We start from the raw sequence: 24,955 nt of genomic DNA, 5'->3' as shown, positions 1-24,955 counted from the left end.
TAGTCTCTGGCTCTCTGCCACGCTCCAGATGTTTCAGGGCCCCTGAGGGCCACTGCAGGTAAACTAATTAACCCTTGGAGATGCACGCATGTACGCAGTGAGAAGAAATGGCTGCTTGATTTCTCATGGCAGGAAGTACATTTCACGCTTTCTCCACTGATTTCAGCTAAAGCAGCTGAAGGATTGCAAGCTTTTATTTGGCACCACGTGTTTGACTCTCTGTTCGCCCAAAACCCTCAGCCAGCTATTGGAGGAGATTTATAACAAGCCCTACAAACACGTGCCTCAGATCGGACACAGATGCTCAGCCCATCTGCATGTATACATTTATTGTTAACTCATCTTCATTTGAAAATCTAGAGAGACAAACTGAAAAACTATGAATGCTTCAGTTCATTGAGCTTCTTACTTGTGCTGTGTAGGAACATTATTAAGAGGCTACTATGGTTTTTCTAGTTGTATAAAAAAAGAATATATATATATATATATAAGTGGTGGGCCGTTATCGGCGTTAACGTGCTGCGTTAACAGAAGACTCTTATCGGGTGATAAAAAAAAGATATCGCCGTTAATCTATTCTCAAAGTTGGGTTGGGAGCTGGGTCTATACTAAGCAAGCTATGATGACTTTCACCTTGATATTTTATATAACCAACTGGTTGAGGCCAGCCTAAAAAGATGCTCAGGACAGTTGACGGGCCACTGCTGCGCATCGCCACGAAAGCTAATATTTTTCATGTGTTTTTAAGCCTTACCGCTTGTCGTTTTAAACATTAAAGCATCCAAACACAAGACGCAGAAAAGCTGAACAGAGAAGCACGTGCCGTGTTAGTTTTAAACCGTCTTATTTTTGCTCTTGTGCTGACAAATACATACAAAATATGTAAAAATATCCACCTTGGAAATTATGTTCGAAAAAAACTGTCAAAAAAGTAAACAGTTGAGGAAAAAAATGGGATGTGTATTATATTGGATGCATTCATGGTCTCTTAAAGTGACTGCGCCTAATTTAGCTACTGGCTGCTGTAATGTTAATCCAAGAAAATGAAAGAAAATCACTCACTGCTCTTCACTGAATTTGTAGTTTTAACAGTCAAACCAAAAATTATTCAGACAACAGATATATAGCAAAACTGTAATAATGTGAGAAATGTTGAAGGTGTCTGAATTAATGTAGGTTTTATTGTATATTTAATTTTTACATTGATAACTATCCAGTGCCATTTTACATTTAATTATTTGGTTTCTGTACCTTAACACCTACAAACTTGGAAAAAACTTTAACATTGTGTAAATAGCACAAATAAAAATAAACTAACATACAAATTAAACAATTTCAAACAGGGCCCACTGGTACAACCTTCACTGGGTCACCGCTGACCCCAGCTTCGGCAGAATTCGAATGAGCAATTTTAATCTAGATTAATTTCAAGATCACAGTGAGATTAATCTAGATTAAAAAAAATATATATATATATGCCCACCAGTAATTTATATATATACTCATACTTGAGTGTATCACACCGGGTCCGCTAACAAGCAAGTTAACTTAATCAGAAAAGCCAAACGTATGGAGCTTTTTATGTGATGCAAACATCAAAATGTATTAGTTTACAAATTATGCATTTTTGAGAGTTTTGTGCACAAAATATCACAAAAATAAGACTTTAAGCAATTATGATCTGCCACTACAATCATAATTTGTCTGAAAAGGAATACAAATTGTTGGTGTTTTATTGCCACTAGTGTTCATATCCTCTGGAAACGACATTATTATACTTTTCCAATAAGCCCAGGTTGGGATTTTCAATTATTGTCACCTTTTTTTTCTACATTTGTGAGCATTTCGTTCACAGTCTGCAGCTCTGAAATCAGAACCATATGACATCAATTTGGCGAAGATGAAACGTTTCCAGGCCAAAGGAAGCACAATCCAGAAGAAACACGACTAACAGTCCCACATGGATCCACAGAAAGTGACTAGGAGCTACAAAATAGCGGAGACAAATGTGTCCAATCAGGATCTAACCCCTTTGAGATGAATCCAGGAGGGGCAGGGACGTTATTTATATAAATAGTTATATAAAGAGCTCTGGATTGCATTGGCGAGAAACATCTAGTATTTTCAGCAGTCAAACTTTCACTACGTGTTTACAATCACTACTGTGAAAGATTCGAATCATTCTCGTCGTCGTAATTCAGCTGTCAAATGACTCCGACGAGCAAAATTACAACCAGCACTTGGCCTCGTGCCTGGATGCCAGACTTGATCATGAAGTCACTGTAAAAGACGTAAGCTCCGGCATCCATCCGCTCAACTAAAAAGATGCTTTGGGCGGAGGTTTAGTAAACTGATAAATGAGACGAGCTGCACATTTCTCAGAACTGGAAGCCAACACCATTTCTTTTGATACCACACACATGGCATGTGTGTTTATGCCCATTTATCTCCAGAACACGCATAAATCATCTCCTGCTTTTATGTACGGACGTGTTTACCAGAAGAAAACACAAATGTATAAAATTTATCAGAGGAAGCTGGATGGAGATTGCAGGCAGCACTTGTATAAATAGGTCACAATGTAGCTGGACTGTTGGAGCGGATTTTCTCTTGGACAAGAGGCAAGAGCTGAATAGGAAACAGGTCCCGAGTGGAAACTGAAGTCAAGGGGACTGTACAAGCCTTACATAAGCGTATACCGTGGAACAGTGACTAGGAATACAAGCTTGGATTCACAAAATAAGACACTTGCCTCGGGCTCAGAACTGGACTGAAATTTGGGGCTGGGTTGGAGCCGATCTCGCTATTGAACCGCCATAATATCATGATTCTTTGATATATATATATATATATATACACACAAATCCATGATATACAGTGCTTTTTGTAAATTAAAAAAAAAAAAATCTCTTATATGTACATTGGGGCTATTTTCCGTCACGTAATGAATAAATTAAAAAAAGATAACGGCGATATTTAATCTAACAATTCTGTTATTTTTCTTGCATATCTAAGTTTATTTCTCGAAATTCTTACTTTTTCCACACAATTCCTAATCCTAATCCTAAATCTTATTCTAACCCTAACTCAAAATTGAGAAATATAAACTTGTAATTCAGAGATAATGTGAGATATAAACTAGGAAATCTAAAGAATTATAAAAAATAAAAAAAAATTAATAAGAAAAAATTCTTACATTCTTAATGAAACACAGAATTAAAAAAATGAAATATATTTTTTATATATATATATTATATTTTTTATATATCTTCTTTATCTCAATAGCCGGTTGACATGGTTCTGGGTTTATATTTTGCAACTTTTTCATATTTTTATTTTTTTCCAGAATTGATGGAAAAGAGTTGTCAGAATTTCAAGCAAAATCAGAATTGTGTGAAAAAGTCACAATCACCTTTTATTTTCTATTCCGTAAGAGGAAAAAAAGCTTTCATAGATTACACTTTTTCATATTTAACAACCTTTTGGTTCAGAGATGACATCATCTTTATAGAAGTTTTTTTTTTTTTTTTTGGCATCATATAATAATGTTAATAATTTTCATCGTCTGGCTGACTACTATTATCTTGTTTTAATAAAAAAAATAAAAAAATAACGTCATATGTGCACAAACTGACAGTCACCACTTATAAGCTACTACTAAAAATTGTAGAAACGTACTTTTCTGTAAAGTTGCTTTGTAATGATTTGTATCGTAAAAAGTGCTATGCAAATAAAAAATTTTTTGATTAGTAACCTAACAATAGTGGAGGATCTTTGTTTTGTTTAAATTAGATTCTAAATGCCAGAATTGAGTGTGATCTCAGACTTTTGGAGCCCACTGAACATACATCATCAATAACGCCTACAAATTGAAAAAATAAACAGATATAAACAGAAAGAACAATAAACAGTGACAGAAACACATTTGATAAGCATCTTAGAGCGAATGCCCAGGTCAAGCCCTCCTTCTCTCAGTACAGACTGTACTGCAATGTCCATGCAAATGTCCAGCGAGGACCTCATTCATTCCACATGTTTGTCGCTCCTGAAGAGAAGCAGACACCTCAGCACAAACACACAGCGCTCGTGAATACCTTCAGATGAATGTCTGACACACCTGCGCGTCTGTGCATGCAGGCGTGTGTTTGTCTGCAGAAGTGTGCAATCATCATTCATATTGGAGACACAAGCCTCCCCAGAGTTTTCAGTAACACTTCCATCATTCCATCATGTCTGCTCTTCAAGATCAAAGGCTGTCAAATTTAGTCTTAAATAAAAAATACTTTCAATTATATTATTATATCTAATTCAATTATACTATATATTTATTTCTAAATAAACAAATTAATATTGTTATATTAATAAAATTGTATTTACTTTATCATCACCATTGTGAACTTAACATATCGTTTTCAAAAGTATTTTAATAAATAAGTCACTTATTCATCATATTAGGATTAATATTATTACTATTGTAAATGTAAAAAAATTGCATAACATAATATTGTATTAAAACTATAATTTAAATAAACAAATTAGTTATAATAATAATAATAATAATGCATGGTTTAATTATTTAAATTATTGTTGTTGTTGTTGTTATTGTATAGAAGGTTTCAAAAACCCAACCTACATTTATATTTATTTTTAAAGAATAAATCTATTTTCTTTATTTTTTATTTTTTTATTATATAGGTATTAGATATAAATGTATTACTGAATATCAGGATTTGAAACACTACACACTAAATGCGAATCAGACCACTAGGCTAAGGCTGTTAGTTGTTAAACAGTGTAAACTCAATAAAGTGTCTTTACTCACACACTCTGAAGCCGGATCCAGGCGGCGTCTGTCCTCCCTGCTCACTGTTGTAGATAGTGGTGACATTTCCGCGCTCGCAGTAGTTGGTGCAGTGTCCCTGCGTGCAGCGCAGCCTGCAGATGGTGGGGGTGAAGAGCACTTTGATCCGCTCCGAACCCCCTCGGACGACAGCGGAGCTCTGCTGCTGAGCCACGGCTAGACAGAGGCAGAGGGCAAAGCCAAAGCAGAGCAGCAGAGTCAGACAGTGAGGACGCATGGTGAGCCCCGTTCACACACACATCACACAGACACTCGCAAACCCGGGATGAAGACCGAAATTCTTTTTCTTAAATCGTCTCTGCAATATCCCTGGAAAAAAAAAAAATCAACTAGTGCACAAAAGAAGCCCAATTCATGTGTTCTGGCACGGATATGAGGTAATGTGCGCCACACACCTGTGTGTGTGTGTTTGTGTATGTGGCTGTGAATGTGTTCAGAAAGCTGTTTGCTGAGGAGACCACAGCCGTCCTGGTGTTTGAAGGAGCTGTTGCAAGCAAATTCTGGCAGCGATTGAGTTCAGATCCATCACCCGCTGATGTCCCTCTTGATCTCCTTCAGCCCTGCGCTCACAAACACACTGACAGGGTTCTCAGCGCTCTCACTACATGAGGAGAGAACTTTGTCATATGAGGAGGAGAGAGCAGAGTGGGCGGCGAAACCCAGGAAACTAGCAGGGGAGAGAGAGAGAGAGACTCTGCGTCTCTGGCATTGCACACGGGGGTGAGGTCAGTGCCGTTTAATGTGTGTGTGTGTGTGTAGCGGTTGCTTGTAGATGAAGGGAGGGGTTTATTTTTCTCTGCATTTTCAACGCGGTCATTTGGCGAGCTTTCGCTGGTCCCCTGCAGCGCACGTTGAGCGTTTACGAAGAGTTCAGCATGAATAAATAATTTAGTCACTTTTGAGACTTTGCTTCTTCTGTGGAACACAAAAGGAGAAATTCGGAAGAATGTTCACGTTGCTCTTTTCCAGAAACTGATTGTGGACAAAATGACAAAAAACCACCATAACATATTATAAAGGACTATAATTCAAGTCATATGACAGCTTTGTTTGAAGAACAGACCAGTGTTTTTGGCCTCTACTATTACTCTAGAATGGAATGGAACGGTTCTATGCATGTTTCTTGGAACGCTCTTCAAAATAAAAGTTCTTTATTTGCATCAGTGGTTCCATAAAGAACCTTTTGTATGATGGACCGATATGTGTTTTTGGAAAGCAGGGGGCCCGATAGCCGATATAAAGCCGATTTTTTAAATATTATTCTTAATATTTAAGAAATTTGAACTCATTTGAAAATGGATTAAAAATAAATGTGTAAAAGAAAAATGCTTATACTTTAGAGGACAGTATTTTTCACAAATAAATACATATTTAATACAAATATAATTAAAAAGAAAACAAACACTATAAGTATTCTGGGAAGTTTGTGTGCACATCATATTTTCTTTGTTGTCATTTCTTTGTCATTTTATTTTCAATAAAATTATTTTATTACTTTATTGAAAAGAGCTGTCAGTTTTTCCCCCTCAAGAATTCCATGGATTTCGAAATTCCGAAAAATCCTTTTGAGTTCCACTGAAAAAAGCAGGTCATTCAGGTTTGGAGTGACATGAGGTTGAGCAAATTATGGTAATTTATATTTTTGGACAAACTTTTCTTTTTAAACAGAGTATAAACTTAACCTAAAACAGGCTTTTGACCGAATAAGTAACTGGATCAACACAAAGTCAACAACTCCACAAAGCAAAGAACAAATTGTTCAGATTGTTTAAAGGGATTAGTTCCTATAAAAGATGATGCCACATTCTTCACAGATGATATGGTTTACCCAAATTTGTTGTTTGAGCAGTACTTCTGTCGAATACACCTACAGGGAATAAAATCTAAAAATGTTTTTCCTAAACAGCAATGAGAAAGCTAATTGAATTTTGCTCAAGTATTCTATTTCTTAGACTGACTTCTCCAGAGAAAAGTCTTAGTAATCTCTCAGACTTTGCTTAGATTTGCCAAAACTCCAATTCTGCAACAAAATGGTTTAGATCTCAATACAGAATGATTTCTCATCATATTGTTCCAAGATTACGTAATCTGCAGTCCCAATTTATATGTCTATTTTATAAATCAGCAATGGATTTATTTAGATTTATTTTCCGGAGTCTATGCCAAAGGGAATACACACACACACACACACACACACACACACACACACACACACACACACCATGGTGTGAAAAAGTATTTGCCCCTTCCTGTTTTTACATTTTTATGCATATGTCACATTTGAATGATTCAGATCAAACTAATTTTAATATTACTCAGTGATAACCTGAGTAAATGCAAAATGCAGTTTTGAAATAATGATTTTTATTTATGAAGAAAAAGAAACGGTCTAAACCTGCCTGACCCTATGTGAAAAAGTAAATCTAAATAAGTAAATCTAATAGCTGGTTGTGCTACGCTTTGCTCAATCAACTGCAATCAAGCATTTGTGATAACTGGCAATGAGTCTTTCACATCCGTGTGGAGGAATTCTAGCACACTCTTCTTTGGAGAATTGGGTTAATTCAGCCACACTGGATGGTTTTCGAGCCTGTAAGGACTGTTTAAGGTCATGCCACAGCATCTCAATCGGATTTAAGTCCGGACTTTGACTTGGCCACTCCAAAACCTTATTTTTTTTTTCTTGAGCCATTCAGAGGTGGACTTACTGGTGTGTTTGATAGCATTGTTCTGCTGTATAACCCAAGTGTGTTTGAGCTTGAGGTCACAAACTGATGGCCACACATTCTCCTTCAGGATTTTCTGATAGACTGCAGAATTCATGCTTCCATCAGTTATGTCAAGTCAAGCAGCCCCTTGGCTTGTAACTCTCCCATGGATGCCGTTTTTGCCCATTTTTTTTCTTAATGTTAAATCATGAACACTAACCTTAATTGAGGCGAGTGAGGCCTGCTGGTCTTTAGATGTTGTTCTGGGTTCTTTATGACCTCCTGGTTGAGTCGTTGTTGCACTCTTGGGGTAATTTTGGTAGGCCGGCCACTTCAGGGAAGGTTCACCACTGTTCCAAGTTTTCTCCATTTGTGGATAATGGCTCTGAGTGTGGTTTGCTGGAGCCTCAAAGCCTTAGAAATGGCTTTATAACCCTTTCCAGACTGATGCATGTCAACTTTTTTGTTTCGCATCTGTTCTTGAACTTCTTTAGATCGCAGCTTGATGTGTTGCTCTTTAAGCAAGCTTCACTTCTATTTAAGTGATTTGTTGGTTCAACAGGTCTGGTAGTAATCAGGTTTGGGTGTGGCTTGTGATATTTAACTCAACTTTCTAAAATAATGTGCTTAATCACATTTCTTTCATGATTTAACAGGAGGGGGCAATTACTTTTTCACAAAGGGCCATGCAGGATTGGACAGCTTTCTTCCCTTAATAAATTAAATCATCATTTTAAAATTGCATTTTGTTTTTACCTGCATTATCTTTGTGTAAGATAAAACTTAGTTAGATGACCTGAATCTTTTTAAGTGTGACAAATGTGCAATTTATACTGACAATTTCTGCCAAAATATACTTTAAATATGTACTAAATATACAGTATGTAAATAGCTAAGCTCAGTTAGTATACAGTTGATACAAATAAATTGTGGACAGAATAGCCTACTAGAGATTAAAAAAAGGACTATAATTATTTTGGGCATTGTTAAATATGTTTCTTACATTACATCACACATACATTTATTTAAAATGCTCTATATGTTTACATGTGACAAATATTTATGCACAAAACATTTTCTTCAAATGTGAGATTATGTGAATGTATTTTACTGGATTAAAATATATTCAGGACAAATATATATTTTTAAATGCTTATAAAGCATACATTTATATTTGTATATATATATTCAACAAAAATGGCTACAAATAAATTGGTAGAAAATATATTTACACATATAAGCTTGTTTGTTTACTTGTTTTTACATGAAATAGAAATATATCAGATGAAACATCACCGAGCAATGAAAGAGCAACATCAGTGTGATGCGGTTTTCCTCCAGGAAGGAGCAGAGCGTGGGTTAAATGTGCAGAAATGAGGTGAACTTGATTATAACTCAGACTGACTTGACACACTTTCAGAATCTGGAACAAATGGGGCTGTTTTGAGCGCAGGAGCCTGAAGCGCAGACGCTGTTTGCTGAAAGAACAGATTTCTCCCCAAACACACACACACACACCTGTATCTGAGACTGGCTGCTCTGACACGTCCCGCAGCTGCAGGAATCAGGCCTGCTGGGACCATAAATTAATAACGCTACCGTAGGGAAGACTGAACCCTGCACTCCTCTGCACGGATGATCTATGGATGACTTCACCCAAACTGACCCAACAACCACATACAGGATCCCACAGTCAATTATATCCACGTATCTCTTAGTAAAACAAACAAACAAACAGCTAAAACAACAGCATTCCCTTGATCTACTTTAAAATGACTCCATCAATCATTTGGGAGGAGCTGCTCGGCTCTGTCATGATGTCAATGTTTTACATATTAATGAGGCAATAAAACATGCTTTACTATGGCAACTGGTCTTGTTTCTCATGTTGTTTGGGAATTAAGTTGAATTTGTAAGCTTATTGTTGTAAATGATGTCATCATGCGGTACTGGAACATGCACACTCTCTCTCACACACACACACATGCACACACATGCACAAACACACACACGTTTGCTTCTGTGAATTGTGGGGACTTTCCACAGACTTCTATTACTTTTATACTGACCAAACTATATTTTCTATACCCTAACCATAAACCTACACCTCACAGAAAACCAGTTTGTATTGTTACACTTTAAGATAAATATAATTTACTATTTTAGAGAGTTTTTGACTCTACTAAAGCATAAAGATACCATAATATGTGTGCAGATATTTAAGAAACATGCTTAAGTTAACATGTTTATCTGAAAAAAACAATACTACATTAAGTTATTGTCTTTTGAAAATGTGCGTTCCGGGCCGGAATGTCGCGCTCTGTTTTGGTTTGTGAACCCGCCCGATTCTCAGGGACTTTTTGGGTTTCTGAGCTTGTCATTCGCTCTTCGAATCTAAAATCAAATCTAAAAGCACAGAAGAACAGGTCACATGAGTGCACAGACACTGGGGAAAACCAGCATTAATCATAAGCTCACCAAAATCCACTATCAACAACATCTCACACAGGCATTCATATTTGGCAAAACAAACTGGACAGTAAAATCCTGATGAAGAGCGTAGGGGTCAAACTGTTGTGTAACGGATCTATACGACTGCGTCCTGCGCTCATCGTCCTGATGTGTGACACCAGGGGAATTCAGCTCTCGCTGTACGAGAGTAAATATTTATAAAGTGTGCCATTTCACCCGTCATCGCAAAAATAGGCCATTAATGAAGAAGTGGTTTCCTCATGCGCTGGAATGCTGAGCTTCTGTCGCTCCCTCTCTACATTACAAACCCTCTCAGCGTGGAAACTTGGATTCAGTCGGCATTAAGTGTTGGATTTCCAGAGATCTGGCTTTTGGCAGCTGCTCTTTTCTTTTCCACGTGAGACGACATCCTTCATTCGAACATTTTCCACTTCGCCTGGCAATAAGCATTGACGTTATGTGGCTGGAGAAGGTGTATTATAGCGTTTGAAGTTAAAGGAGAGAGAAGAGGGAAGCCCTGAGGTTCTGTGGGGTTGTTTACATGCTGGCTCCGGATTTAAAGACCGGACTGGTGTTAGGAAAGGACTGTTGGGAATATCTGTGGGCTGCAGAGCACACTTCATTACATAAAGCCACACTCAGCTTGGGAAAAAACTGTATAGACAAAGCTCAGAGAACTCTAAATAACCTCAGCTCACACTGTGTTACTGTAGTATCATTTATATTCCATTATAGTTTTGTATGTTTTATATTTTCTCATTTTAATTTTTGTTAAAATTTTGGTCACTTTCCTTCTTTAAAAAAAAAAAAAAAAAAATATATATATATATATATATATATATATATATATATATATATATATATATATATATATATATATATATATATATATATATATATATATATATATTTAAAAAAAATATATATATAGAATATATAGACATTTAAATTAATTTTAGTTATTTCAGTACTTTAACTTAAAAAAAGTGAAATGTTGCCTTGGCAGTACATTATTTCCATTAATTATTTATTATTTTATTTCAAGTGCTAAATATGTTTTATTGGTTTAGTTGAATGGTTTTATATTTTATCATTATTATACTATTATTATTTTGTGAATACTTTAGATTTAATGTGATTTGATATGTTCTGGTTTTGTTTTAATTTTGCTCTAGTAATTTTGTTGTGTTTTGTCCATTTTTCTTCTTTTTAGGTTTGATTATGTTTTAATACTATAAAGCTAAAATCTAAAACCTTTTAATTTAAATAATGACATTTTTTTTGATGGTTACATGAATTACATTTTGCATTTTTTACATTTTCTGCTTTTTTTTTTATTTTATTTTTTTAGTTAGTTAGTTATATATACCCTGCTTCTTAATAAAATATGCTAGATATTAAATGAATTCCATGAATAACCTGAAACAAATATTTTCTGGACTAGACTGAGGAATTGCTGTAACATGTCACTCAAAGTTTTACTCCCTAGAGCTTCACTTATCAGCTACAGCTTCATATCCAAGAGCTTGAAGAGCATAAATCTAGAGATAAGCAACATTAGACATCTCTCTCTCTCTCTCTCTCTCGGTGTGTGTGTGTGTGTGAGTACTCTCTCTCTCTGTGTGTGTGTGCGTGTGTGTGAGTACTCTCTCTCTCTCTCTCTCTCTCTCTGTGTGTGTGAGTAAGAAAGAGGTCAGTCTCCTCACACTTCCCATGCGCTGTCACAGAAGGTCGTTCCAGTGTGTTATGAGGTCATAGAGACACGGGGGTCCCCATTAGCAAAACACCACATCCATCCCCTGAGTAATTACAGCACCATCACCTCTCAGCCAAGCTAAACAATGGCAGGAATACGCTACAATGCTGTATCTAGACTTGTTTCAATGCAAACCAGCCCGAATCTACAGGCAGATAAACCTTATCGCGGCACAAAAGTTTTAAACCAGGAAACAGGCTGAAATTACTAAAACAAGATATTCTCTTCTCAAGCCCACTGATTTGAAACCATTGTTGCTTCTTCCAAAGAAAAGGTAAACATGTCGACACAGATACCTGTATAAACCTTAACCTTTCTGACTCCAAGTCCATAATGACATTATGACCCATTACTTTTCCAGATTTTCTAATTAATAAAATATTTAGTATGAGTATATTTACTTGGAATGATTTGCACTTAGAAATTGCTAGTACATTTCACAAAAAAAGACAATTTTCACATGATTGAATTAAGCACTAACCTTTGAAGTAGAAAGACTGAAGTAGTATTTTATTGTCAAACACAGTCCAATTACCTTTATTTACAACTTAAATAACATACACTAAATTATTTATTTACCTTTTACTTTTTTCAGGTCTAAAATACATACTTTTTAACTAAGGCTACCTCATATTTCCAGGTTTTTCCAAGACCGTGAAAAATCCAGTTCTTCACAGAAGTTTCAAGATGTCGTGGAAGTGAATTAAAAACTAATAAATAACTAGATTTTTAGTTGTTATGTCTATTTCAGTTAATGTTAGCTTATCTTGAAGGCCCCTTGTAAGTGTGCTGAGGCCCCCTAGTGGGCCCGGGACCCTTGGCTTGACTGCCTTAAAATGGACAATGGGAATTGGTTTAATATACTACTACTAATGTTATTAGCGGTAGAAAGTTTCAAAAAGCTAAATGATGTTTGTTTGATCACTCAGAGGTGCTTTGATAACTCATTTATGATTCAAAAAGTAGAAAAATCACTATAAAATGACACAACTGTTGAGATTCTGTTCGACTACAATGCAATATAAATTCTGTGAAACATACAGGTCAGATAATTTGATCATTGAGTTTGATATCACAATGTAATCTTTGACTTTTGATAGCAAAGACTTAAGATTTTTAAGACTTACTGTATGTATAAGATTTATGTTTAAGACATTTTTGAGATCTTATTTGCTTATTTTAAGAGACAAAGCCAAAGTCTCCTTTGGCTCTCTATCTAATCTCATTGATGTTTAGGAAAAACTGTTTAACTATAAGAGGGATCTCATTTCTCATTTCTCATTTCTGGCTTGGACTGACCTGTGGTGTAGATGAGGGTGAACTGGCCGCGTTGAGTGTGGAAGGTTTTGGTGCTGGAGTTTTCTGTTGCTCCGGTAGAGGATAAAGACTCCAGTCTTCTTCGCTCTGATTCAATGTATTTCAGTATGACACTTGTGATCTTCTCTCCACCGGTTCCACTGGACAGAGCTTTTTTTAACAGGACCGACTGGTCCTCTTTTAAACTGAAACACAAGCCAAAATGAAAGCCCTTTTAATGTGCAAAATGAAATAAAAAAAAATAAAAATAAAAGCAGCACACTAATAACACAGTTAGCCTAGCATAGCATCATTACAAACTATTTTATTTATTTATTTTACAGTTTCTGCCAGGGAAAGAAATGGCTAAAATATATTTTAAATGGGTAAATTGCAATATTTATAAAAACGAGCGTGGATTGAGGTGTTGAAGTCATTGTACAATTTAAACACCCTTACGAAAGGAACATATATTTACCAATATATTTCTTAAAATATATTGTGATATATTGTAATATATTATTTTCCCTTTTTATTTTCTTATATTTTATATATTTGAATACATTTAATAATATATTGATGATAAATATATTATGCAATATATTGCAAAATATACAAATGATTGCCGCCTTCAATATATTGCAATATATTGGAAAAATTAAATATATATAAGAATATATGCCTTATATTATACATGATATTTTCCAATATACCACAATATATTTTTGTTTCATAATTAATTTTAAAATAATGAAAAGGACTGAATTAATACCATTGCTAACAGACAAAAGTTATCAACTTTCTTCTTGCATTGCAATGGTTTCCGTACAACTCTTTGCTCTTGATGCAAATGTGCCAACCCTTTTTCAAATCCACAGCCTGGACATAAAAAGTAAAATGGTTCAGCTTGAACATGCCATGAGCTAATTTTCCTAAACAGAGATCATTTACAGTGAAAACAAGCTGACGTGAGCTTGGGTCAACAGAAAACAGCCTATAAAACAAGCATATGGCCATTCCAATTTTACATGCAACCTTTCCAACTCTGCATGTGTTACACACACACACACATTCTGCTTAAACACCCCAGCTATTAAAGGAGATGATTGAGCAAAGCCGTATTCACAGAAAACCATGACATAAGACAAATGGATAGGTCCTAATACAGAGCCATGGGAGACTCCTAGATTTGCACTGAGCTCCAGCAAAATGAACCATAATGATAATCAATCCTATACTCTATTTTTCAAATATAGACTATGTCTCTGATTCAAGAAATTATATAAATTGTTCCAAGTGCAATATTCTTTTTGGATTGTCAATAAAAGAGGCAAGAAAAATTCTCGTCTTTGGGGTGCAGTACTATTTCCATTCTTTATTTTATGCTTTGTAAAGAAAAAAAACCTTAACAGCTAATAAAATTGGCCCTCTATGATGATACACTACCATTTAAAGAAAATTTCTAAAATAAATATGCAGAGCACATACCTTTCATAGCAAACTAATGTAAGCATTCATATCTGACTAGAAAAGCCATGGAAATAAAAGCAGAACTTGCTTGTTTTAGCGATTGCACTCTCTGGGTTTAGTTGGGACTTTCAAAAACAGAGGACTTATCTGACAAATCTAGTTCACACATTGAATGTGATATAAAACTGTTGAAAGATGGTGAAATTGCAGGATGTGAGTACAGAATGAGTATGTAGCATTAACCCATCAGTTAAATCATTGAAACTGACCCATAAATGCAGTCTTTCAATAGTCTATTGTGAGAGAAGTGTTTCCACAGCGCAGGAACTTCCTTCCCAAGCTTAGATTCAGCTCAACTTCCTCAACAGTCTGAGATCACTGCAGAGTGGGCCTGATAGACCTCATGAAGGCAGTAAATCTTTCAAACTAGGACACAAACCCAAATTGTATTAGCTTTAGAGTAAAGCAGATGTCAAACCATGTTAATTCTGAATATTTGAAACAGTTTCAGTACTAATTTTCTGCAGTATCGATACAGATACCAGCAATGATTTCCGGGTCTCTATTCTGTCTAAAAGCAGGCTGACATACACAGTAGCATATAGTATAAATAAATAGTCCATTGCATTGCGTGTTTAAAAACGAAGCACGGCACTGTGTTCATATGTACTTGAGCAGCTCATGACTTGCAGTTATTTTTAATAAATAAACTGCTGTCATTATTATATGGGACTAAAGAATCTTAAATAAGTTTCAAAAGGAAATAATTTAATCGTGGTCAAATTTACAGTTTTTGTTCTTAATGTTATGCCAATATTTCCCTGTGGTATAGTCAAAAATCCTATTCTCTGTGGAAATTGGTCAAGGTATTGCATCACAGTTAGAAATGCCAGTATCATGACAACACTACAAAGATATTTCTAATTAGATCTAGTTTCATCTTATGGGATCAAAACTACTGTCTTAAAATCCCAAATGTTGCAAATTCTTCTCTGACAGGCAATATTCTCGCACATGAACAGGCACAACAGAAAAATAAAAGTTCAAACTGAAGAAGAAATAATCTCTATTAAATTTTTATTGCTAATCTATCAACAAACTTGCATTAAGAACATTAACTAACATTACTAAACTGACCAGTGTTTTGTGCATCTCCACTGACCCATTGGCTTTCCAATAAACCACTTCTTAACCACGACTGCTTTCTATCTGCATTTTGATTCCAGATTCCAGCATAGATACAATCTATCTTAAATATCAAAGCTCTGATCAGAGACTACCAAGGGACAAGACGCCTAAACTTTATGGTATTCATTGCCCAATCAATCTGAGATCAGATGAGGTGTGGCTCTCCAATCATAACACTTTTCTTCAGAGCCTTTTGCATCTTCTTTCATCTGAATACAACATAAAAGAAGCATCTGCCTGTGGGGCAGCCAATCACAATAAATATGTCAGTTTAAGGGCGAGCAGTATGTCTTCTTCTCCACATTATCCACCTTGGCAAAACATGAGGTGAGATTAGAGATAGCTCTATTTTTCATTTCAGGGTGGAGAGCGAGCTGTGAGAAGATAAGGGTTACTTCAGGTCTCGGTATAAGAAAAAATAGAGTTAAAATCAGTCTATACTGGTGTTACAGTTGTTTAGCATCTGAATGGAATTAAAAGCCTTCGGTAAACAAGAATAAATCTCCAGCGTGCTTTCAGGATCTAGTACTGTATGTTTCTGATCTACCATGTGAAGTGGGAAAAAGAGCGCGCATACAATGAGATTCTTGAATATGCTGTTTTCACTGGTATGAATACAAGTCCTGTGTTGCCATATGCTGGCAGCAAGATATAGTGCAGACAGATGGCTGTTACAGTAGGTATGAATTTGAGGTATTACAGTGCCTCCTGTAGGCACATCCTAGTAATGCATAATTTGTTTCTTCATAGGAAGAATGTCAACAAACTGAAAGAGAGAAGAAATCCAATCTGAATTGAGATTCTGCCATTATGCTTTCCACCAACATTTCAATTAATATTGAATTACATATAAATATTTTATTTATTTATTTTTTATTTAGGTGTGAGTCGTTGAGTGAATTGTTTGCGAGTCGTTGAGCAACTGAGTTAAAATGAATGCATATTATAAGACAATGAAAATGTTTTTGTCAACCTGTTGTTAGGGACTCCCAAAAACAAAATAAGAACCTTTTATTTCCCATAATGGGGGACTTTAATTGTTATTTTATTTGCTTGCTATTTTAATTGACATATTTAAGTTTCTCTGGAAAATTACAATGGATTATATAATTAATACTTCAACGTGCATCATTTCCCTTTTTCCATTTTCTGGAAATATATCTATATGCATTCCGACCCGAACAACCTGTACAGTCAGTTAGACCCCTAATACATATATTTCACTCTTATAGTGGGTGTTTAGGAATACAAAATAGAGCTGGTGATACATAAACATCACGCTGCACGAGACACTGTATCCAGCAATACAACTTGCTCAACATAACTTTCCGTAAACAGTGTGACCTTTAAGTATTTATTGACTGTTAATATATTTGAACTTCAAACTGGATTAAAAAGGCACGGTAAACAAATATACCATTCCTAATATAGCCATGCTTTACAAGGCACTCGCTTTAGTGTAAAACACATTAGTCTCAGTTATGAAGAGTGCTCTCACCCGGGTGGCTGCCAGTTTAATGAATATGTCTTTCTTGTATCTGAACTGGCATCACTGGAGGCAGATGTGGAGCTGTTGCCAGGGATGGTGGTGGATGCAGGCATTACCATAGTAACTGTTGCCATGGTAGGGATTGATACCGTGGGACCAGGATGTGCTTCAAACCAGGAGCTCGTGGTCAGTGTGACGTCTGTGTGTTCACAGCGATGGCCGTGGAAGCCCGGACGGCACTGACAGATGTTCGGCCGACGACAGACTGCTTTATTATGGCACCGCGGATGACATCTTGCTAGTGAGAGAACAACAGAGAAACTATATTGTCATTCTGTTAATGGTTTACTAATGCTTCACAGAACATGTCAAGCTACAGTATTACCCAGATTAAATCCTGGAGTGTGACTTTCCAACACATTCCTAGTCAAACATTTGATGTTGCACTGGCCCTTTAAATGCACATGGGTCAAGGGGTTAGTTATTAGTTGGTAAATCTAGCTACATACGGATTAGGAAGATGTGGATTATGATGAGAAAGCTGAGGGACTGGATTAATGCAGGTCTAGAGCTAAGGCACCATTCAGAGGTTTGGCCTACTTTCAGCAGAGGAATGTTCACACATCCAGATGGACAGACATGAAGGACATTTCTACTACTGAAAGTAATATGCACGATCGTAATATACAGAGACATCTTTAACATATTATATAACACACATAAGCTTAATAAAATCTATCAATAAAACAAAGAACTACCTAACTGAACAAATAACTGCTGCACGCTGGAACAAAGAACGCTGTGTACAGGTTTGGCAACCTTAACTTGTCTTCATTAGTTTACATTTGAATATACTGTATATAAACTAACAAAAAATATGTTTGTGTGTTATATGGGAACATACAAGCTGAGCAGATTTCAAAAGACACAGGATGTAATGCATGACAAAAAACTCTCAATACTCTCTATTAAAAGAAGAACAGTATACATACAGAAGTACACATGAAAAATGACAAGATTTAGGGATTCAATTGGCAAGTCTTTAAAAAAATGGATTGAAATCTTTTTTATTATAAAATAATATAATATAATATAATATAATATAATATAATATAATATAATATAATATAATATAATATAATATAATATAAAAGGTTCCTCTTTCCTCTCTGAATATTGTGTTGGGCAGTAGGGGGCCTTCAATTCAAACAGATTGCGAAACCACATTTTTCCCCTTCCCTTCTGTTTATTATGTTGTTACAGCTCCCAGCTGTGCTGACACTTCAGTTCATTGCCTCATTTGAAAAATCTGACAAATGAAGAGGATTTCAACTAAATGAAATACGCACAGCCGTATATGTTTATGCTTTTCTGTGAGCATAATAAAAATGCATGAAAGCGTCTGAATGGCCCTGGAAAGATACTCACGTTTTGTGCATTGTTTGGTTTTGGGATTGACCAGCCATGAGTAACAGCACCTGGTGCCACAAACGTTGGGCCTGGAGAAAGACGGACAGAGATCAAGGGTGAAACTCTGAGCTTGACAGTTGTTGAAAAAGTAAAGCCCATCTTCTGCCACAATGCACAAGCACTGAGTCTGCTTGTCCTTAAAACTGCAGAATGCACTTCAAAATTCACTTTTATTTCACCTTTGCAGGCTCCGTGCCAAATCAATCTGTCCGGCATAATCACAATTTAAACACTTCTGAAAGGACATCTTTAAAAGACTTACAATCCGTGGCCCTGGGCCCCTTAAGATGCATTGGACTGAGTGAATAGCCTTGGGTTTAAGCTGACCCTTCACCCCGTGTTGCATTCAGCTTGGACAAATAGCGCTGATGAATAAAAATGAGGGGGGTGCGAGTTTGTTATAGACGCCCCCCTCGTCGGGCCTCCGTCCTCCCTGTGCCAATGCACATGAGAAATATAGTTTTTCCCACAGTGGCGCTGGCAGACGCGTCTGGTGGGTAAACTTTGCTGGATTAAGAGTCTTCTTCAGATGCCTGGGCCGCATCTGTTTATCTAGCGGCTTCAGGGAGAAAAGGCAATTAGCACACCAACACAAGCCCCGATCCTAAACACTCACGGCCGGCGTGCATCAACCTGACCCCTCTGTAGCGTCCGGAGGGATTTGCTAATTAGTTACAGTATGTGCCTGTATTGTATGGCTTCTGAAGGGACACTGTTGGGAGCTGGCAGGCCGAGGGACGGCTGTTGTCTGAGCAGCGTAAGCCGATTGAGACAGAGCTGGCATGGGCCGTCCAGGCTATGTGGAGGTCAGAATGACCTATAACCTTCCAAAGCTAATTCAGCACATGCAGATTTGGAGCGTTAACTAAAATCACTGGATCAGTATGCAAGCTTTCAACTTTTCTGTTGGTCTTATGTTGCATGCATTTAATTGCATTTTAAAACACTGCTTGTAAATATGATCCCAAAATGCATTTGTTAGAAAAATGCAAAAAAGAATGAAAAAACAAAATGCATAATATGCATGTTATTATTATTATTATTATATAGCCATGAGCCAAAACTGAAAATGAACAACATGTCATTCCAAAACCCCATGAAGAACCATTTGCATAAATAATTTTTAACATTCTTGGAAACTTTCCATTGCATAAGAGGTTCTTTATAGTAGAAACAACAACAACAAAAAAGATTCTTTAGATTATTAAAAGGTTCTTCACACTAGGAAAATACTAGTTCTGGAAGGTCCTCAGGGGAACTAAAAATGGTTCTTCTATGGCATCTTTACAAAAACACACTTTTGAAACCTTTATTTTTAAGAGTGCATGACTTTTTTCCTTTATGTAACATAAAGGAAAAACTTGAAGCTTTCAAGCTTCATAAAGGACGCAAAAGTATCATTAATTAGCGGTAGCTGTCCTGATTTGAGTGTTGTATTTCAAGCCATACAAAACTAAAGCTGATTTTCAATTAAAATGTTGAAATCTGCTCATCCTTGGCATGCTGATAAGTCAGTTGATTCTTGGAATGATTTGTCTTTTTGCATTCAATGTATTAAAAGAAAGCCATACTGTTTTTGAGTCATGACGTCATTAAATTATTTTAAATTTTGGGTGAACTGTCCCTTTAAGCAGAAGCTGTGTTGAGATGTCTTATAACACTGAGACCTTTTACCAACCTTCTGTATGTCTGATCTCTAAATAAAGGCCTTGACCCTACACTTTGACCCCTATAAGGCCCAAACAGGGACATTTCAGCACTGACAGAATGAAAAGTGGCCATCAAAAAAGTGAAAAGTGGTTTGGGTTTTAACGCGAGTCGACACCTAAACGATACATTCTTACAAACGATGCATGTTTACAGAGCTGAGAGGCTGCCATTAGAGCAAGACTCGATAGTGATCAGAGATGTCTGTGTTTATTCTGCTCACATGGCTATGACGGACACAACTGTTTTTCCAAGATTTGGACGTGTTAAAAGGGATAGTTCACCAAAAAAGGAAAGCTGTGTTATTGTTCAGTCACTTACGTTGTTCGCAAGCTGCTCTTTTGCTTACAACTAAAGTGGAAACCGTCGTGATTGACATTCACTTTAACTGTATGGAAAAGAGTAGCTTGATCATTATGCTAAATATCTCCTTTTGTGTTCCACAGAAGAACGAATGTCTTATAGGTTTTTCTAAGTGAGTAAATGATGACAGAATTGTCATATTTGGCCGAACAATTCCTTAAATCTGTTTTGCTATCACAAAATATAAAATCCTGAATCTGAAGAATAAAACATCTGTTCTTTACCAGCTGCATTTGCACACGTATGTAATTCTCTCGGCCTACAGCTCTTGTTTTCTCCGTGTTAGCAGAAACAAAGTGGTGAATGCATCTGTACATATTTTAACACGTTAGTGGGAGCAGAGGCTGTAAAATAAAGATGGTAAATCAACCTTTTGTATATTAAAAATGTTATTTACGTTTGTGCAATACAAAAAGGATGGTTTATGGTTTTCTTCTTGGCCCCGGCTCTTTTTTTCCAGCACCTCGTAACAGAGAAGCTTCAATAAAACCTCAACAGTGGTCCTCCTCGAGGTCAAATATGTGGGTTAACTGCTGGATTATCACAAAGCTCCCACTTTGCTCGGCATCTCCATCAAGGAGGACATAATCGTCTTTTTGTCTCCCTTTGAGGCACCGTTGATGCGCTCTGAAATGAAGCCGTGTTCTGCATTCAGTCTTCTGAGCTCTGAACTGTCAGCATTACTAAACTCTGCAAGAACACCCTCCTTCTCCTTCTAAGCTACCATATTCCCCCCATAACCCCAGGATGGACATGTTTCCACAGTCAATGTCCTCGCTTGACCCAAAAGCACAATGAAGTCCAGAGGAGGAGGGATGTTACAGAAGAGCAGCGGTGCATCCTTGATGAACTCTTTCAAAGGTTCAGTGGCATTCTGGCTCCCTCCAAATGAATCTGAAAAGAAGGGTAAGTAATTTCCTGCTCTGTTATGGATTACAAAGACCAGTCACTAGGTCTCAAACTTTTCAGGAGAATCAGGAATTCCCCTCATTGCTTGAAGGATCAACACTTCCGGTGCACGTCTAGAGAAACATCTGACTGGATGTTACTGCAAACAGAGACGGGCCAATGTTCTCACGTCATTCTGGATCTATAAAGAGCTTTGATCGGAGTAAAGTGCTCTGTTATGTCTCCGGAGACTATAAACTGCTCATAAACGTTGAATTAGAGAAGCAGTGAAGACAAAGACACAACAGTCTGGATGCAAGAACTCGGTAAGATGTGTGGTAAACATGATGTTTGACCTCTTTAACCAGCAACTGTACTGAGAAAAGAAAGTAAAGTCTCACAGAATGGAAGAAGAAGAAAAACGAATGGAATTTCATTATTTGGAAAGTTCCGAAACAGTTGTTCTAATGGAACTACAAAAATTATTTGCATAATATAAAATAAGAACCATTTTGGAGTTTTTTTGTATTGCATTTATCCCATTAAGGTTATTTATGATTGATGCAGTAATAAAAAATAAATAAATAAATGAGATTTGAAAAGCAATAACATAAATAAAGATCTATTACATTTCCACGCCATTTCGAGGTCACATATATTCAGTCATATATTGAAAAATTTGAAAAAGATGACTGATGTTATTCCTTTTTTCAAATCAGTTTCAAATTAAAATTTGAGATTTTTTTTTTTTTTTTTTTTTTGCTAATTTTAGTTTATCCTGACACTTTTTTTTATTGATTCCGTTCAATTTATTTTATGATGTATTCAATAATATATGGGAAAAAAACACATAATTGATTCTGTACATGTTTACTGTATTTTAAAAAACAATGTATATAATAACTAAAGGACTATTTACTTTTCACCTTGTTTCGAGGACACGTATTCACATGTATTCAAACATCAGCACCTCTCGCGATGACTTACCCTTAGATAAGACACTTACCCTTTTAAATCTGTGTGTGTTCGTGTGGAGTTGATCTGATGTCTGTGTGTCTGTGGAGGATGGATGAGATCAGGAGACATCTGATGATTGACTGATGAGATCGCCAGGGACAGAAAGCTTATAAACAGAACTCCAGACAGGCAAAGTGACGGGCTCCACGGCTCTGACATCGTTATTCCGAGCGTCTGAACTGATGCAGCTGATGAAAGTCTCAATCACTCAATCACTCTCTCATCCAGACGCGCTGCTGCGAGCCGCAACTGACATCAATGAAAGAGATGGAAAGCGTGGAAAACTTTCAGCCAATCAGATTGATCCGTGGCTTCAACCAAGAGACAGCCAATCAGAGCTCAGATTCACCGAGCAGAAGTGCGAGGAGTGAGATAGATAGATAGACAAACATTTACATGTTCAGATGATCGAAGGCTTTTTTTATCTTAACCATTTTAAGGGAAAGACGAACACGCAATTTGATCGACTTTGCAATAATAAAACAAGGATTTCCCGTTTGAACATTTAAAACATGAAATTGTGTAGGTGTGTTATATAATAGGCCTTTATATGACAAATTCTGCATCTTATTTGCAAATATTATTAAACAACTGGTAAAGTTTTAACGGCTACATAAAATATATGTAAATATATATATATATATATATATATATATATATATATATATATATATATATATATATATATATATATATATATATATATATATATATATATATATATATATATATATTTACAAATTATTATTGTTATTATTTTTCTGCATTGTTTTTTTTTATTTTTATTTTTTAATTCCAAGCTTGTTATTTTCAAAAGTTTATGTGTGTGTATTTAGCATGCTAGTTCAAAGCATAAGAAACACAATGGTATATATATATATATATATAGCCATTGTTCAATTAATAATTGACAGCAAGTAAAATTAAAATGTACAATTTACATTTTATACATGTTTACACATTTTGATTTTAGAATATCAGAATCAGGTATTTTATTAATCATGACGAAATGTATTAAAGTGAGAAAATGACAAATCGACACAGAATCCAGCAAATCCATTTGCTTACACTTAACTGATGTTTGCTTTTTTTTTTTTATTGCTTGAAAAACAATTACAGAAAATGAACACACACAGACAAAAAAAAAAAAAAAAATAGAAAACAAAAATAGAAAATAAAATAAAATGCCAGGGTTGAAGATACACAAATGTAAAATACAAAAATTGAATAGAAAGAAAACTCAATAGACCAAACAAAGAATTAAAGGCTTTGACATTTCACAAAATCTTAAAATTATTCAACAAATACATGGTTTTAACAGCTTTTTTGTTTGTACTGTCCTTAATGGAAACCATATAATTATCTAAATCGTTCAATACCACAGAAAATAAAGGTTTCTGATTAGTAAATTTGCACCTATGAATATGAAACTTAACTAAAATAATCAAAAGATTAATAATATATGCTTCCTTTTCCATACTCTTTTCATATTGTAAAAAACCAAATATAACATGTTCGTATAACAAAAGAAAATTACAATCTAATTTGTTATTTATAAATTTAGAAACTTCCCACCACAGCCTTTTGGTATACTGACAGTGCCAGAAAATATGAGGTACAGTTTCTGGCTGCAAAAAACAAAATGAGCAATTTACATCAATGTCTTTGTTAAATTTGGATAGAAAATTTTTAGCAGGGTAAAATTTATGCAGTATCTTGAATGAAATTTCCTTGACCTTATTTGTAAGAATATATTTATTAGGTAACAACCAGACCTTATTCCAATTAACAGTTCCAATAAACCTTGACCAATAGGAAATGACATGTGGTTTACTTACAAGTTCTTTTTGAAAAAGGGAACGTATAGCCTTATTATTTTTGCTTGTCGAAAAACAAACTTTACCACAAATCGTATCAGTTAGATGCAATAAAGACACACGTTTAGAGTATGAAGTACCTCTACATAGAGAGACAACACCCAAAGAGATAGCACCAATTACAGAGGCAAATTCTTTAGGGGAAACAGGGAGGTTGAAGTATGAAAGAAACTCATCATAAGTCATTAAATATCCCTGATAATTCAACAACTGACCAACCACAAGAATGCCCTCATCAAACCAAGTTTTCAAAAAAATACTCTTATGTTTGTATAAAATATTACAATTATTCCAGATGTACTAATGATGTGGAGAAAGATTATGCTTGTAAATTAACTTCCAAGCCAAAAGTGCTTGCCTGTGAAAAGCTGACAGTTTTAGAATTCAGAATTA

At 35.7% G+C, this 24,955-nt stretch overlaps 1 protein-coding gene across 3 annotated transcripts in view; it reads right to left on the bottom strand.

Moving 5' to 3' along the window:
• LOC127977033 (latent-transforming growth factor beta-binding protein 4) overlaps positions 1–22,947 on the bottom strand; it is a 76,338-nt gene extending 53,391 nt beyond the window's left edge. For 2 of the 3 annotated variants that reach the window (XM_052581678.1, XM_052581679.1), the window contains exons 1-5: positions 22,675–22,942; positions 18,669–18,739; positions 17,250–17,538; positions 13,097–13,299; positions 4,823–5,017 (exon numbers count right to left, since the gene is read on the bottom strand). In XM_052581678.1, the coding sequence (XP_052437638.1) occupies positions 4,823–5,017; positions 13,097–13,299; positions 17,250–17,538; positions 18,669–18,739; positions 22,675–22,844 (928 nt within the window). In that variant the 5' untranslated portion in view covers positions 22,845–22,942. Of the gene's footprint in view, positions 1–4,822; positions 5,018–13,096; positions 13,300–17,249; positions 17,539–18,668; positions 18,740–22,674 lie in introns of all 3 variants that reach the window. The other variant, XM_052581677.1, reaches the window with a different exon arrangement.
• Between the last annotated feature and the right edge of the window lie 2,008 nt (positions 22,948–24,955).

Source organism: Carassius gibelio, chromosome B18 (assembly GCF_023724105.1).
Source record: "Carassius gibelio isolate Cgi1373 ecotype wild population from Czech Republic chromosome B18, carGib1.2-hapl.c, whole genome shotgun sequence".
In the NCBI taxonomy this organism is placed as follows: Eukaryota; Metazoa; Chordata; class Actinopteri; order Cypriniformes; family Cyprinidae; genus Carassius; species Carassius gibelio.
This window is presented reverse-complemented; position numbering and strand designations above follow the sequence as displayed.